This window comes from Trypanosoma cruzi, genomic scaffold (assembly GCF_000209065.1).
Source record: "Trypanosoma cruzi strain CL Brener 1047053517061 genomic scaffold, whole genome shotgun sequence".
NCBI lineage: Eukaryota > Euglenozoa > Kinetoplastea > Trypanosomatida > Trypanosomatidae > Trypanosoma > Trypanosoma cruzi.
The window spans coordinates 186,907-200,950 of NW_001849525.1; the positions used below are offsets into that span (position 1 = coordinate 186,907).

At 39.9% G+C, this 14,044-nt stretch overlaps 6 protein-coding genes and 2 non-coding genes across 8 annotated transcripts, besides 11 other annotated features; 6 read left to right on the forward strand and 2 right to left on the reverse strand.

Annotated features, from left to right (window-relative positions):
- Nucleotides 1-14,044: part of a sequence feature (heterozygous, non-Esmeraldo-like haplotype) that runs on past both edges of the window.
- Nucleotides 73-101: a microsatellite.
- Tc00.1047053508799.70 (pumilio-repeat, RNA-binding protein, putative) lies at nucleotides 421-2,505 on the forward strand (the record flags this gene model as incomplete). The annotated part of the gene is made up of 1 exon (XM_814704.1): nucleotides 421-2,505. The coding sequence occupies one exon, from the start codon at nucleotides 421-423 to the stop codon at nucleotides 2,503-2,505; it is 2,085 nt and encodes a 694-aa protein (XP_819797.1).
- On the reverse strand, nucleotides 2,919-3,000 carry Tc00.1047053508799.73. The gene has a single exon. It is a non-coding gene; the product is annotated as a tRNA-Leu (tRNA).
- On the reverse strand, nucleotides 3,081-3,151 carry Tc00.1047053508799.76. The gene has a single exon. It is a non-coding gene; the product is annotated as a tRNA-Gly (tRNA).
- Nucleotides 3,846-3,880: a microsatellite.
- Nucleotides 3,904-7,089, forward strand: Tc00.1047053508799.80 (hypothetical protein, conserved; the record flags this gene model as incomplete). Its single annotated transcript, XM_814705.1, has 1 exon — nucleotides 3,904-7,089. The coding sequence occupies one exon, from the start codon at nucleotides 3,904-3,906 to the stop codon at nucleotides 7,087-7,089; it is 3,186 nt and encodes a 1,061-aa protein (XP_819798.1).
- Nucleotides 7,110-7,248: a sequence feature (T-rich).
- Nucleotides 7,263-7,345: a microsatellite.
- Nucleotides 7,408-7,470: a microsatellite.
- Nucleotides 7,593-7,801: a microsatellite.
- Nucleotides 7,855-9,036, forward strand: Tc00.1047053508799.100 (hypothetical protein, conserved; the record flags this gene model as incomplete). Its single annotated transcript, XM_814706.1, has 1 exon — nucleotides 7,855-9,036. The coding sequence occupies one exon, from the start codon at nucleotides 7,855-7,857 to the stop codon at nucleotides 9,034-9,036; it is 1,182 nt and encodes a 393-aa protein (XP_819799.1).
- Nucleotides 9,160-9,221: a sequence feature (T-rich).
- On the forward strand, nucleotides 9,310-9,708 carry Tc00.1047053508799.104 (hypothetical protein, conserved; the record flags this gene model as incomplete). Its single annotated transcript, XM_814723.1, has 1 exon — nucleotides 9,310-9,708. The coding sequence occupies one exon, from the start codon at nucleotides 9,310-9,312 to the stop codon at nucleotides 9,706-9,708; it is 399 nt and encodes a 132-aa protein (XP_819816.1).
- Nucleotides 10,094-10,113: a microsatellite.
- Tc00.1047053508799.110 (protein kinase, putative) lies at nucleotides 10,257-11,498 on the forward strand (the record flags this gene model as incomplete). The annotated part of the gene is made up of 1 exon (XM_814707.1): nucleotides 10,257-11,498. One exon carries the CDS (start codon nucleotides 10,257-10,259, stop codon nucleotides 11,496-11,498), a length of 1,242 nt encoding a protein of 413 aa, XP_819800.1.
- Nucleotides 11,574-11,608: a sequence feature (AT_rich).
- Tc00.1047053508799.120 (amino acid permease/transporter, putative) lies at nucleotides 11,850-13,358 on the forward strand (the record flags this gene model as incomplete). Its single annotated transcript, XM_814708.1, has 1 exon — nucleotides 11,850-13,358. One exon carries the CDS (start codon nucleotides 11,850-11,852, stop codon nucleotides 13,356-13,358), a length of 1,509 nt encoding a protein of 502 aa, XP_819801.1.
- Nucleotides 13,862-13,882: a microsatellite.

Consider the following 14,044-nt stretch of genomic DNA (forward strand, 5'->3'; position numbering starts at 1 on the left):
TAACATGACTTACAAATAATTTTTCGATGCGTGTTGTAAACACAGCATTCATGCATATATATAATCTGAGTGTTTTTTTCTTTTTTTTTTTTTTTTTTTTTGGTGGGTGTTTGGTGTTAATTTGGGCATTGGATAGATAAATGGGAGGGATTTGAAAGAGGTGATTTGTACAGAAGATGACGAAGAAGAGTGAGCAGTACACAAACATTTTTATGCACATGTGTGTGTAATATATATGTGTGTCTTCGTGAAGAATACGTGTGTAAATTCCACCGTTTGAGGCGTACAAATGGAATGCGAGTTTTTTTTTAAAAAGAAAATTTTTTTCTTTATGCATTTATCCTTTGACACGTTATTTATGCCTTCTCTGTTTTGTGGTGATTTATGCCTGGTGAGTAAGAGTAACGCGAAGTGATACAAATGGGCAAGAAGGCAAACTTTGAGCGTGCACACCAGCGTCAGGTGCAACACACACGAGAACAGCGCAAGCGGAAGGTTGCTGCTGCCAGGGCGTTGCGAATTGGCGAGGATACCAATGGGAGACGCATTCAGCGCTATTCTCTGCCCAAGGTCCGTCTGTCCGATGAAAAGAAGAAGATGCTCGTGGAACAGTTCACGCAGGCGTGTCGGCTTCCCGCCACTTCCGAGGATCTTTGTATGCTGCTGCGTTCGGCGTGTGGGGAAAAAACCCAAGACGATGCCTCTCGCAAGCGACGGCGCGAGGAAACGACGATGGATGAATCCAATTTGGGCACCATTGTGGATGCATTTCTGCAATGGGGCCATCAGGCCGCCATCACGACGGATGAAAGTGACGAAGATGAGCCCATGACTCTACTCGAGGATGTTCTTCAAGATGAGTGTGGGGGCCGTGTTGTGTGTGCCTTGATAGCCGCCCTGGACACCTCCAAAAATGACAAGAAGCCAATGGTGCTAGATGCCGTGACCAAACTGTTCGAGGAGAATGAGACCCTCCATGAACATTATGTCGCTTGTAAAGTGATGAGTTCGCTGGTTCAATATGGTGACCGTGAGACACAAGAAAGAGTTCTCGATGTGTTGCAGCAACATGCCAAAACAGTGGATCAGCTGCAGGCACAACTCCGCAATCGTCACTCGGCTGTAACGATCCAGCATCTCATTGAGCATTTCCCCACCGAGACTTTGGCGTGGTTGGGTGAAACACTTGGTGTCACGGAGCTTTTGGTTGGAAAAAAAATGGCAAAAAAGAAGAGGATGAAGAAAACGAACCATGACGAATGTGACCGCCGCGATACTCTGCTTCTGTTGATACTGGACCCCGTGGCTTCTCCAATTATTCGAGCGCTTATTTCTCGCTCTGTCAACACTTCCGCCTTCTTGGAGAATATGGATCTTGTAATGCTTCTTGAGACAAAAAGGGGTTGTAGGTTCTTGCAGGATATTTTGTCCCCTGCGTTACCGAAGTGGAATTCTGAGGGGGAGGCGACTGTGACCTTGGATGTCGTCATGAAATCCTGTGAGACCAAGCTTCTTGAGATGTGCACATCCATTGATGCCAACTTTGTTGTGCAGGCTATCATTGGCCTTATTCCGCGTACAGAGAAGGCGTCGACGGATAGATATTTTAAACAGCTTTTGAAAGTATTGGGACCCCATCTTTCTTCTTTGGCGACACATTACATTGGTGTGCATGTGGTAGTGGCACTTGTCGTGTCGTCTCACCTGACTCCTATGGAAGACATGGCGGAGGAAATTGCGGGGACAATAATAACAGGAAATAATGTGGCTGATATGCTTTGTGACTCCAATGGTAGTTTGGTTGTACGAAAGCTTCTGCCATTGTGTAAAAGAAAAGGATCCAAAGTGGGACAGATGCTTCTTAAAGCCATTAATCAAGATATGAGTTCCTTGATGTATGATGCCATTGGGAATTTAACGCTACAAGAGTATATTAAAGTTTGTGGGGGAGAGGAAATTGCTCGCAAGCTGTGCAAGAGTGATGAGCTTCTGAGTATGTGTCAGCATACGTACGCATCTCATGTTGTCGGATCTCTTTTTGAAAATGTGGGAGCGACGACGCATACAAATCTCTGTCATGCACTTCGGCCGCATGTTTTGACATTGTCCAGGCATTTGAATGGACGTTTCATTGTTGAGAAGGCAATTTATGCAAATCGTGACATCTGCGATCTTCTCCTTCGTCATTTTATGGAACTGGCGTGTGAAAAGGGGACACAGCATGTGTTGTGCACGTTGATGTTGAATTCGGATCAACGTGGCAGGGAGTGGGTTGTGAATACGGTTATATCTGGCCTCGTCGATCTTGCCACGCAGCAGTGTGGCTCCATTGTGCTGCAAAAACTGATGTTGGCTGATGCGCTGCTGCTCGCTGCCGTGAAGAAGGAGCTGGCGCAGAAGCCGCGACTGCGAAACAATCTCGCTCAGAACTTTTTTGGCAAGTTTGTGGTGCAAATAACTGATGCTGCGGGTGAGCAAGGTTCTCCTTCTTCCCCCAAGGCTTAAACGAAGAAAAAGAAGGGAATTTTTTTCCTTTTCCACGTGCTTTTTTAAAGAGAAGGAGGGTTAAAATGGTGAGCGGGTGCGATTAAACGGACGCCGACCATTGGGAAACACCCACGTCTCGGACAGTTTTTTTAAATAAATCTTTTTGTTGGTTTCAGGCGGTGAAATTAAACTAAAACATTCTTCTTGTCCCTTTTTTTCTTAAGCGCTAGCGTTTTCCAAAAGGGTCGATGGTGGCCGACGGTGCTCCTTTTAACGCCCTACGCCCAGCGGCGGGGGAATCGAAAGGGCTCGAGGCCGTGCGGGCGGCTGGCACCGCATCGCCGCCGCCGCGGAAGCCGTGCGTCCTTTTTCGTTTTTCTTTTTTGAAGTGTTTGAATTCAGCATGCATAAAAAGCAAAAAGGGAAAAAATTGACGAGAGTGGGGTTTGAACCCACGCCCTCGGAAGGATTGGAACCTTAATCCAACGTCTTAGACCACTCGACCATCTCGCCGGCGCGGCTCCACAGTTTTAGGAGGGAAGCACACAATTTTATTTTTCCTTTGGATTTTGGCGTGATAAAACTAAAAAATGTGCGCCGTCCGGGAATCGAACCCGGGTCAATACCTTGGGAGGGTACCATCATGCCACTAGACCAACGGCGCACTGACAGCCGTATCGTAATTATAAGGGGAAAAAGATTCATTTCATTTTTTTTTGTTGTTCAGTTGGCTCTTGAAAGAAGTTTTCCGCCAGATGGGGTTTTGGAGATGACGGCGCTTATTCTTCAACCAAACTTTTCTTTCGCGTATCAACTGCTTTTTGTCTTCTAAACTACGAACTTGGAGGGCAGTAGGGGAGTTTTTTTTTCACCCCAACCCATCCCCTACGGCTTTCCACGCTGAGGGGCGGGCGGTTGAAGGACACTCAGGCCCGCCATTGTTTTAGCGGGGGTCCCGCTTGTCATCCATGTTTTTTGTGGGTTTATTTTCTTTTCTAGTTTAAGGGTGTTGGACGAATCGCTTTCTGGTTGGGGAATGTTGGGCATAGCAAAAAAAGCATGTGGCCTTCCACTGTTGTGTGCTCCCTCTTTTTGTAGGGATTCGCGAATATATCAACATGCGGGCGAAATTTTCAGTCATGAATTGCTGAACGAAATGAAATGAATTTTTGCCCTTTTATTATTATTTTCAAATGGATTTCTCCCTCTCTCTCTTTTTTTTTTGTTTGCCCTTTGCGTTTCATATGATTTTTGTTTTTCCATTCTCGTTTTTAATTTTTTTCCTTTAATTTTTTGAAATTTATTTTGCATCTTTTCAAGTGAAAATTTTGTAGGGAAGAAGATTTGTACACTTCCAAACACACACACATACACATACAAATACACACATACAAAAAAAAAGAAAAAAAATCAGTTATGCTAAACATAAATGCAAAGGCCTTTGTACCGCAGTCTGCACTGGAGCATCTGGTTAATCCTGGTAATGCAATCTACAGATATCATTTAACTTTACCTATACATAGCGTGTGTGAAACGTCGCAAGGGAATTCAATATCCAATAATATACACACACTTTTGGCAAAACGATGTTTGTGTAGCTCTTTTCAGGGTGGACTGGGTGAGGAACCTCTTCAATTGTTCCTTTCTTCTTTTTTTGATGCTGTGGAAAATGTTCCATTTTTGACAAAACGGATCAATGCTTCATCAGGTATTATTCTCTCACGCACTATTTTGTCTTTAACCAGTGCCATTACTTTAATTAATGCGATCAATGAAGCGTCAGGGTTTTTAATACATGTAGATATGCCAAGAGAATACCGTGCAGAAGTTGCTCTTCGACTTCGAGCCGCATGGGATGACTTTTTTGAGTTTGTTCGCGGCGATCTTAGAATCACATCTTTCGGTTATGTGGGCTCTTCATGTGGAGCTGAATCGGGCATTCGATATAAAGGGACTTTTCGTCATTATTTTTTTCTTTCATTTTCTCCCTGTAACTATTTTTCTGAACAATTAATCATGGATTACTTAAGAAGTTTTCCATTTCCTTTTCTTCGAATTGTGCAATTGAATGCGATTGTGCCATTCATGTGTAATTCAAGGATACCGATGGGTTTAGTGATTTCAGTGGGAGAGATAGCAAAGGAAAAATTATTGTCAGACGGAAAACCCGATAAAACGTTTTCTATTTTTTTTAGCCCTTATAATGTATCAGAAACATCCAAATGCCTTGGCGAATTTGAGGAAATGTTTGTATCTTTTTTAAAAGAGTATAGCTTTTTATTGGATCGGACATATATTGTACACATTGACATTCAAATTCACGGTAAAGATTTTCAAGAAACTCGACCTATTCCAGTTTGGGATTTGGTTTATTTTATTGGTAACTTGTGTGAGGATACAGCAACTAGTGTTTTGGGTATTTGTTTCAGTGATGATACAATTGAGGAAAGTATACAATTGAATTCATCCAATAGAGAGGGTAATGTGTGTTATTTGAATGAAACTCTTAAAAAAATATTAGAGGATGGTCATTCATTAGATATTTGTAAAACTTATTTTGGTCACATCCCAGCTTACATAAAGAGACCCATGACATGTATTCAGTATGAATCTGCTCGTAAAAATTTTGAGAAATGGTTGGCCATAGACTATGAACCTATCCCTTTTACACGCATGGTGTTTGCGGATGCAGCAGATAGCTTTGCTAAAACAAAATATTACGTGAGAAATCGAATTATCGGTGAAAAAATTCTTCTAATGACAGATAATGAAGGAGATATTTTTGCTGCGGAGCTGAAAACTGGAAGTATCTTTGCATTACCTCATTGTTTTGGCGGGGTTTCTGGCCCAATAAAGAATACTGTTTTTGAAGCTGTGTTAACTTCTTCATTTCGAGGATACCTCGAATGTATTATTTTGGTTGAAGACATTCTGAGTTTTGAGGGGAAAGATGTAAAAGAAATGAATTTTACTGAAAGATGGCATCATGTTGAAAAACTGTTGTTGGATGATCAAGATAGCCAACCTCATACAAATCCGGATCGTGTTCTTATTGTTCGTACATCCTACGCACCTTTTGATCAGGTTGAGCAGGTGCTGCAAAATCCACCTTTGGAACAACCAACTTTGGGATTGGTTTTGGTTCCTCAACTTAGTAAGATCGGAAACAAAAGAACTTTTTCATATATTTGGGTTCCTTTAGAATCGATAACAGCCAGATTTTTTGTTGGAAAGGTGGAGGATGTTCCAGATACAAATTTTGAAATAAAGCGTGCGTGGCTGAATGTGAGGGGTAAAGATAACAAGATTGTCCCATACAATGATGAGTACGCAGATTATTCAGTTGTTGCGCATCGTTTTCTTGAAAGTGGTTCTGTGATTGATTGTTTGCTTCGGAGAAGTGATGATGGAGCACATTGGTGGGAAATAATTAGGGATTACAACGAGAATCAAGGGAAGCGACCTCATTCATATGATTTTGCGGAAAATTTGGTACATGTTCCAGGATTAACATATGAGGAAATGTTGTGGTTACTTAAAGCTCATTCTTTTAAGTGTGGGCGCTGTCAGACTGTTAGTGATGTTGGGAAAACAAATCCCAGATATCAAACATACTGGTGTCAAAAATGTTGGGAAGAAACGGGTCATGGCGAATGCTTGTATTGCGGACGTCCCTGTAGTATGGGAAGAATTGATTCTTACAGTCAGCGCTTTTATTGCGATAACTGTTGGGATATTTTTTCTTCTACAAACACAAATGCGGAAATTGGTTACATGGTCCCACCTCCACCAAATGTTTCTTTTCAAACTCAAGTTTTAACACGCTGTGTTTCAATATTGATTGACAGTATAAATTCCAAAGCTCCTACTAATGATGTGCTGGAGCTTTGCTGTGGAGGTGCTGTTACACGCAAATGGATTAAAAACAAAACTAATCGTTATGTTGGGTTCGATTTAAAATCCAGTGTAGTGGAATCAACTATGGAAATTATTTCTTCTTTTCAAGACGAAATTTCAGATTTGTCAAGTTACGACGTTATCTGTGCCGATGCTTTTTCTAAGGAATTATGGACGTACCACATTACAAAGATTCATCCTAGACAATTTCATACAATTACAGTATTTGCCGGATTTCATCATGCTTTTGAAACGGAGATGAAAATACGTCATTTACTATATAGTATAGCTAATACATTGGTTCCTCGAGGAGTATTTCTTGGATGCTTTTTTGATATTGGTATTTTTTACGAAAAAGGTGAAATTACTAATGACTTGTTTACGGTTGAATGGGACGATGACTTTCTGCCACGAAATGGGCACTTTTTTTTTATTTCAATGCAAAATGAACCTAGGAAAAAAATGAATGTGGTGGCAATTGATTTCTTAGTTGCTGTTGCGAAAGAATATGGACTTATTGTGATCCCTGAGGTATGTTTAACCTTTTTAGATATGCTGGAGAATGATCCACATTTTACAATGAAATTTTTAAAGGGTGAAAAAGAGTATCTACGGGCCATGAGGACCTTTGCATTCCGAAAGGACGGTCATCCGCAGCCATGCGCGCTACATAAAGCAAATATTAGCGATGGCGGAGGGGAATAGTCTATGGCACGGTTGTATTCTTTATTTTATTTTATTTATTTATTTTATTTATTTATTTAAATTTAATTAATTAATTAATTAATTTAAATTTATTTTATTTTACTTATTTAAATTTAGTTAATTTAAATTTAATTATTTAAATTTTTTTTCTTTAATTTTGCGTTTCTGTTCACTATTATTATTATTATTATTATTATTATTATTATTATTATTATTATTATTATTATTATTATTATTATTATTATTATTAATATTAATTTTGCTCCAAACAAGTAAGTGAACGAAAGGAAAATTCTAGAGCACAACATTTTCCCCATAAACAACAAAAACAAAAACAACAAAAACAACAACAACAACAAGCAAACAAACAAACAACAACAAAAAACATTTTTTTTTTTTTTAAACTGCAATGAGCTATTTATGATAGATTTTTTTTCCATATTGGAAAACTCGATTTTCTCATATATGGCTTATTGCTCCAGATAATTTTTTTCGCGGGCTATTTATTATTATTATTATTATTATTATTATTATTATTATTATTATTATTATTATTATTATTATTATTATTATTATTATAATATTATTATTATTATTATTATTATTATTATTATTATTATTATTATTATTATTATTATTATTATTATTATTATTATTATTATTATTATTATTATTATTATTATTATTATTATTATTATTATTATTATTATTAATCTATACGGATACATCTTTTATTTATTTAAAGAGACAACAAACGACAGGAGAATGCCACCACGCTCCAAGTCAAAGAAGTCCCGTAAGGCTCTTGAGCGGAAAGAGAAAAAGTTACTAGAAGCCAAAATAAAGGCATCACAATGTAAATGTGAAGAGGGTCAGGCCTTTCTTGAACCCGTCGGTCGCAATGCATTACCGAACTATGCAAAAGCTATAGCTGCCCTTGAAGCGGCGATAGAAATTTATGATGGAAATGCAGATGCCTACCTTCTTATGGGGAATTGTTATCGTGGACAGGAGGAATTTGACAAGGCAATTGAGTACTATACTCAATGTTTGGGGAGGGACCCTACAAATGCCAGGGCTCTTGAGGGACGGGCGGCCAGCTATGCATCTCTAAAGAAATGGTCACTAGCCTTTGAAAATTATACCGCTGTCATTCATCTCGAACCGGAAAATGATCACTTATATAATCTTAGAGGTCTTTGTACATTAAGTACACGTGTACCTGGGCTGCGCTTACTTTCTGTGGAGTTTAATCAATGCGTGAGTGATTTTAAAACGTCCATTCGTCTCAATGAAGCGAATTATTATGCCTGGGCAAATCTAGGAAGAACATACGAAGATCAGGGTTTGTTGGAAGAGGCATTAAAAGCCTATTCATCTGCTTTGAAGATAAAGGAGGATTATGAGCAAGCTTGTTTACGTCGAGCTTGTCTTGCTTTTCGTATGGTGGAGAGTAGTTGGGAGGGAGATGATGGCAAAACAGGTAATGAGGTTGGAAGAGCAGAAGAAAATATTGAGGCCAATTCTGGGAAGAAATCCATTCCGAAATCTGTGGAGGAAGTTGAAGAAGAGGTAAAATCGGAATTAGAAATGGCAGCACGTAGGAAACGTGAAGAAGAGCTTCTTCAGGGTGCTATTCGGGACTTTCAGTTTCTTATGTTAGACAAATCGAAGAAACTGAAATGGGATCCGTGTTTGCCCCTGAATTTAGGAAGCTGTTTTCTATTACAAAATGAAATTAACAAGGCGGATGAGGAATTTAAAATTGTGTTAGAGATTATTAGCGCTAGACCGCAGCTGGTTGCAGATGGAGAGGCCGAGCCGATCCCAGATGTGGAATCCATAGTAAAGGTACTAAATCTCAAGAAGGATATTTTAAAGGAAATCAGGGGGCGTCTCTTCTTGGAGGGGAAGCAGCAACAATCACAGGACTCCCAAACAATATAGATGAGGGGGATTTAATATAACATGTGCATTTGATCCAATATGTAGAGCGAAAATGGTTATCTTGAACTCGCTGTGATTGGACTTTGTTTCTCTAATTTTGACGTCTTTATTTTTTTAAAAATGTTTTCTTTTTTTTTTTTTTGCTTTTTTTTGCATTCTTATTTTTCCTTTATTTTTTTTCTTTTGAAAATAAAGTTGGCTGCTATTTTTAGTTTTTTTCAGTTTTTTTTTTTTAATTGTTGTTTGTGTATACTTTATTAGGCTTGATAAAAAATGCTCTGCCGCTCAAGAGTGAGGCTTAGTGGATTTGATGTGAATGCCCTGTACCCACATGGCGTTCCTAAACGCACCTTTCCTTACCGTGAGCACCCCAAGCAGATTTCCACTGCACCTATGGCTGGCGGATTTTACATGACCAAATATGCTCTTGGGTGGCCTTTTCAGATACCCTTTGAGTGGCTTTTTTATCGAACATCCATCTTTCTTTTTGTGGCTTGTGTGGTGTACGACCTTTTTTTCGGCTTTCCTCTTCCTTTTATGAAGGAAATTCCACCAGGAAAACCAAAACATTTTTTCTTCAATAATGCAGGTGGATCTCCACACCACTTTTGGCAATATCAAGATGGGTGGAAGGTACCAAATATGTCTGGCGCGCGCCGTTGGGTGGATTAGTCAATAAATATAGAAAACGACCAAATAAAAAAAGTCAGGGGAAAAAGGGATAAGCAAGGAATGACTTGTCGTATGGATTTCTCTACTTATTTTAGGAGTAAGAGGAAGGTTAGCGGAAACTTTTATAGGAACGTTTTTGTGAATATTAGTATGAGATGGGTGAACGGGTGTGTGGGCAAATTGAATGTAGGATGCCGGGTTTAGGAACCTTGTGGCACGTTTTTTTTTTTTTTTTTTAGTGTAGTTGAAGCATTATAGTGTATGTGTACGGTTTTCTATATTTTTTTCTTTTTTTTTGTGTGTTTGTAGAGCGAACCCATTTTATGGGAATAGACGGTGCTATGGAAATTAATATTGATACAACAGGAATGTTGTCGCTGAAGATTTATTATTATTATTATTATTTAATTAAAAAAAAGATTTTCACGTAATTTTGAAATTAAACCATATGAATGGGTATGTGTGTGCATTTGTTACTTCTTTGATGTGCCTTTTTTTTTTTTGTATGTATATATTCTTTATGCAAATTGAGATACGATGGGTGTGAGATGAATAGGGATGTTGAGTGGCGTACCCTAGCTTTTCAGGAGGCGATGGAATTCCTCTGTCGGTTGCGGCATCAACTGGAGAGTGGGATAAGCTCAAAAACGAGGTCTCAAGAGGACGCATGTAATTCCCCAGTAAAGCAAACTGACGCCGAGTTGGCCGAGTTGGCCCTATCTGATGACGCCGATGAAGCTGTTTCTTTATTTTCTTTTGTGAAATGCAAAGATGGGATGAATTCTTCCACAGCAGAAGAGTTTGATGTGTGCTATGATTTTTTTGAGTTTACCGACCAGGAGAGCACCGTTACTCTTACACACCGATACGAATCCTTAGGGAAAGGGGCACGCTCGAATGTGTACCGTGGCACCCTGTGTGTAACAACAATGGACGGTGTAAAGAAATACGATGTGGCTGTGAAAATGAGTCGTTTGTGCGTAGGCAGTCTCCACGAGATTGATCGTTGGATGCGTGTGGTCCAGCTGTGGCGAAATTTGAAGCATCCACGTTTTCATTGTTGCTACTACGTGGGATTTTCACCAATCGAAGGTGAGGAATTAGTTATCAACATGTACAGTGCCCATGAACTGGCGTTGGGTGGGACCTTGGACGCATCTCTGAAGAAGGAAGAGCGGTTTACGGAGGATGTGGTTCGAACCATTCTTTTCGACCTGCTTCATTTTTTGTGCTATCTTCATGATGAGATTGGGGTAGTTCACAATGATATTAAACCGCAAAATATTCTTCTTGTTATCGACAATGCAACGCAGCAATTAAGGTACAATTTGTCAGATTTTGACTGTGTTTACCCCATAACTCCTTCTAGAGGAGGAATATTAGTAAATGGGATGGCAACATCGGATGGAACTGAGCATGATTCTGATTTGCTCATTTACGGTACACCGCCGTATATGTCACCTGAGAGCTGTCGTGGATTGCCGTTTTTGCCTAGTAACGATGTGTGGTCACTTGGCATTCTCACATATCAGCTTTCGACAGGAAGATTGCCATGGAACCCATTGGAATTGTCCGTGCCCTCTATGATTTTAAATGGCTACCGGCGGAACGCTTCAAATGGCTTTGGGCCAACGCTGCATGAGTTCGAAGAGGGCTTTTGTCATGTTTACTCAGACGACCTAAAGAATTTTGTGAAAATTTGCCTTGCCGAGGAGGCCAGTAAGCGGCCGACTGCCTCTGAGCTTCTTCGACATCCTTTTTTACTTTTTCCAGAAGGGTGCACTCGATAAGAAATGATATCATTATATAAATACACATTGCTGGATGCCTGCCGCATCATTTTTTTTGTTTTTCTTTTCCAGTTCAAAAAAAAAAAAAAAGTAAATAAATAAATAAAAATGGCATCTAATATCAGTAACATGGACAGGACATGCATGTTGCGGTCTCCGAGAACTCTCCTGGAGCACTCACGCACCGACAGCGTTTTGCCACCTTCTTTTTTTGTTAATTCTTTTACCCTTTTTTCTTCCACCGAAATAAATAAAAAAAAAACAAAAAACGCTGTTTTGATTTATATATATATTTTGAAGCTTTGCTGCTAGAGTTGAAAGGTTTTGTCGCCAAAAACCCCAAGTGACTGTATGTCAGAACGCCAGTACTTTGAGCACCCACGGTGGCATTTGCTTCGGCGTAACAATGCTGCAGTTGGAGGGACCACATCCGACGTTCCCACGGAAAACCTACCGAGCGAACAAGGAACAGGAGTCTCGGACGATAAGAAAAATGTACCAAAGAGAACTCTTTCGTCGCTTATGTTAGTGGGCATTATGTACACTTACACCACCTCTGGAGCCTATGCAATTGAGGAAACTGTGATGGGCGGTGGTCCGCTTCTTACATTGGCTGTCATCACATTAATTCCGGTCCTTATGGCAATGCCTACCGCACTGGTGGTTGCTGAACTTGCGACCGCAATTCCATCCAATGCTGGGTTTTTAATGTGGGTCAGTGTTTCATTTCATCGCGTCGTGTATTTCAGCATGGTGATTCAATCCCTATTGCTCATCTTTATCGATAATGCACTTTATCCAGTGCTTTTCTCCGAGTACGTATGCACCACTATTTCATGCACAACCGTGGCAAATAGAGGGTTTCGTGCTGGCATGCTGTTTGTGACGTACATTTTGAACCTGACGGGTGTTCGAGCAGTTGGAATGGTTAGTGTTATGCTAACGGTCGCCACAATTGTGCCATTTGTGCTGATGTTTTCTATGCACCTTTTTAAAAACAATTTCTATTTGAACTGGCCAGCTATAAGCTTTATTCCAGCTGATATTGATTTGTCAACCTTTATTTCCACGGCGTCATGGAATCTTTGCGGTTTGGAACAGGTTGCCACAGTCACTGAGGACGTTAAAACTCCGCATCGGACAATTATTCGTGCGCTTGTGCCACTTTTGGGACTTTGTTATCTTACGTATATTCCACCTATCTTGACAGGTTCGAGTTCAAAAAAAGGTCCGCCCGACATATCCGAATGGAAGACAGGGTACTGGTCATATGTAGCTTACAGCGTTGGAGGGAGCCCGTTACAGGTTTTGCTGATTATGGGAAGTTTTTTTTCAGCATTTGGAATGATGATTTCATCCTTGTGCACGACATCGCAAGTCATCGCTGGTGTTGCATACACCGAGGTTTTCCCAGGGCCTGTGAATCGGATTTTGTACCAGCGCAATAAGCGTTTTGGTACGTATCATTGGACATTGACAATCAATGCTCTGATCACTGGTCTCTTCAGTGTGTTTCTTGATTTTGGCCCGCTTGTGAAAAGCGACCAGGTTCTGTATGGCATAAGAGTGGTGGTGATTTTTCTGTCCTTCTTGATCATACGACACCGATACCCGCATCTGAGCCGTCCATTCAGGTTGCCACTGGAAGGGTACAAACTTGGCGTGATGATTTTCCCGTTGCTTCTCTTTATGGCACTGACAGTTGTGGCGATGATGGAAGACATGCAGACAGTCACAGTAAATCTTTCGATCATTGGCGGCACTCTTGTGCTGTCTTTTATTTACTGTTTCTTTATTCGGAAGGGGGAATTCTTTGGGCGAGTGGTGACGGAGACCGTTGAAGAACGGGAAGGGGATTGAAATGAAATCGTCGACGTCGTTTTATTTTTAATATTACTACCATTATTAGGGATATGGTCTCCACGGTAATTGGTCTCTGATCATTAAGACCAGGAGACAGGCACGTCATTGGAGGTGCACCTTACTTCCTCCTCTTTTTTTCCTGTCTTCTTATTCCTCGCCGCTGAGCGGTGTCTTAATTAGGAGGAGGAGAGGGATGCGAGGGGATGCATAGTGAATTGCAGGAATAAATATTTAACAAAAGGAAAGCCGTTTACACCCCCCAATAAAATATTTGAAGCAGAGTTAAAACGCTTTTTTTTTAATTAAAATTTCTTTTCTTCTGGAGAGCAATGCACATGCCTAGCTAACAAGCAAGCGGAGAAAAGAAAACGGAAGGCAAGAGAGAACGGGCTACTCGGAGTCCAGCATTTATGATAAAAAGTGTTTTTTTTTTTTTTTTATCATGAGGAATTTCATCACACCATCGAAATGTACAAAACAAATTTTATTTATTAAACTAAATTATTATTATTATTATTATTTTTCTTTCTAATTGGGGATAAAAAGGGTGTGTTTAGAGATACGTCTTTTTTTTTTCTCTTCTTTTTTTTTTATAATAATGAATATAATGGTATTTATGTTTTCTGGTTATATGTTTACCGTTAACACGAGTCATTGGAAAAGAAAGGAAACGATATTGACTT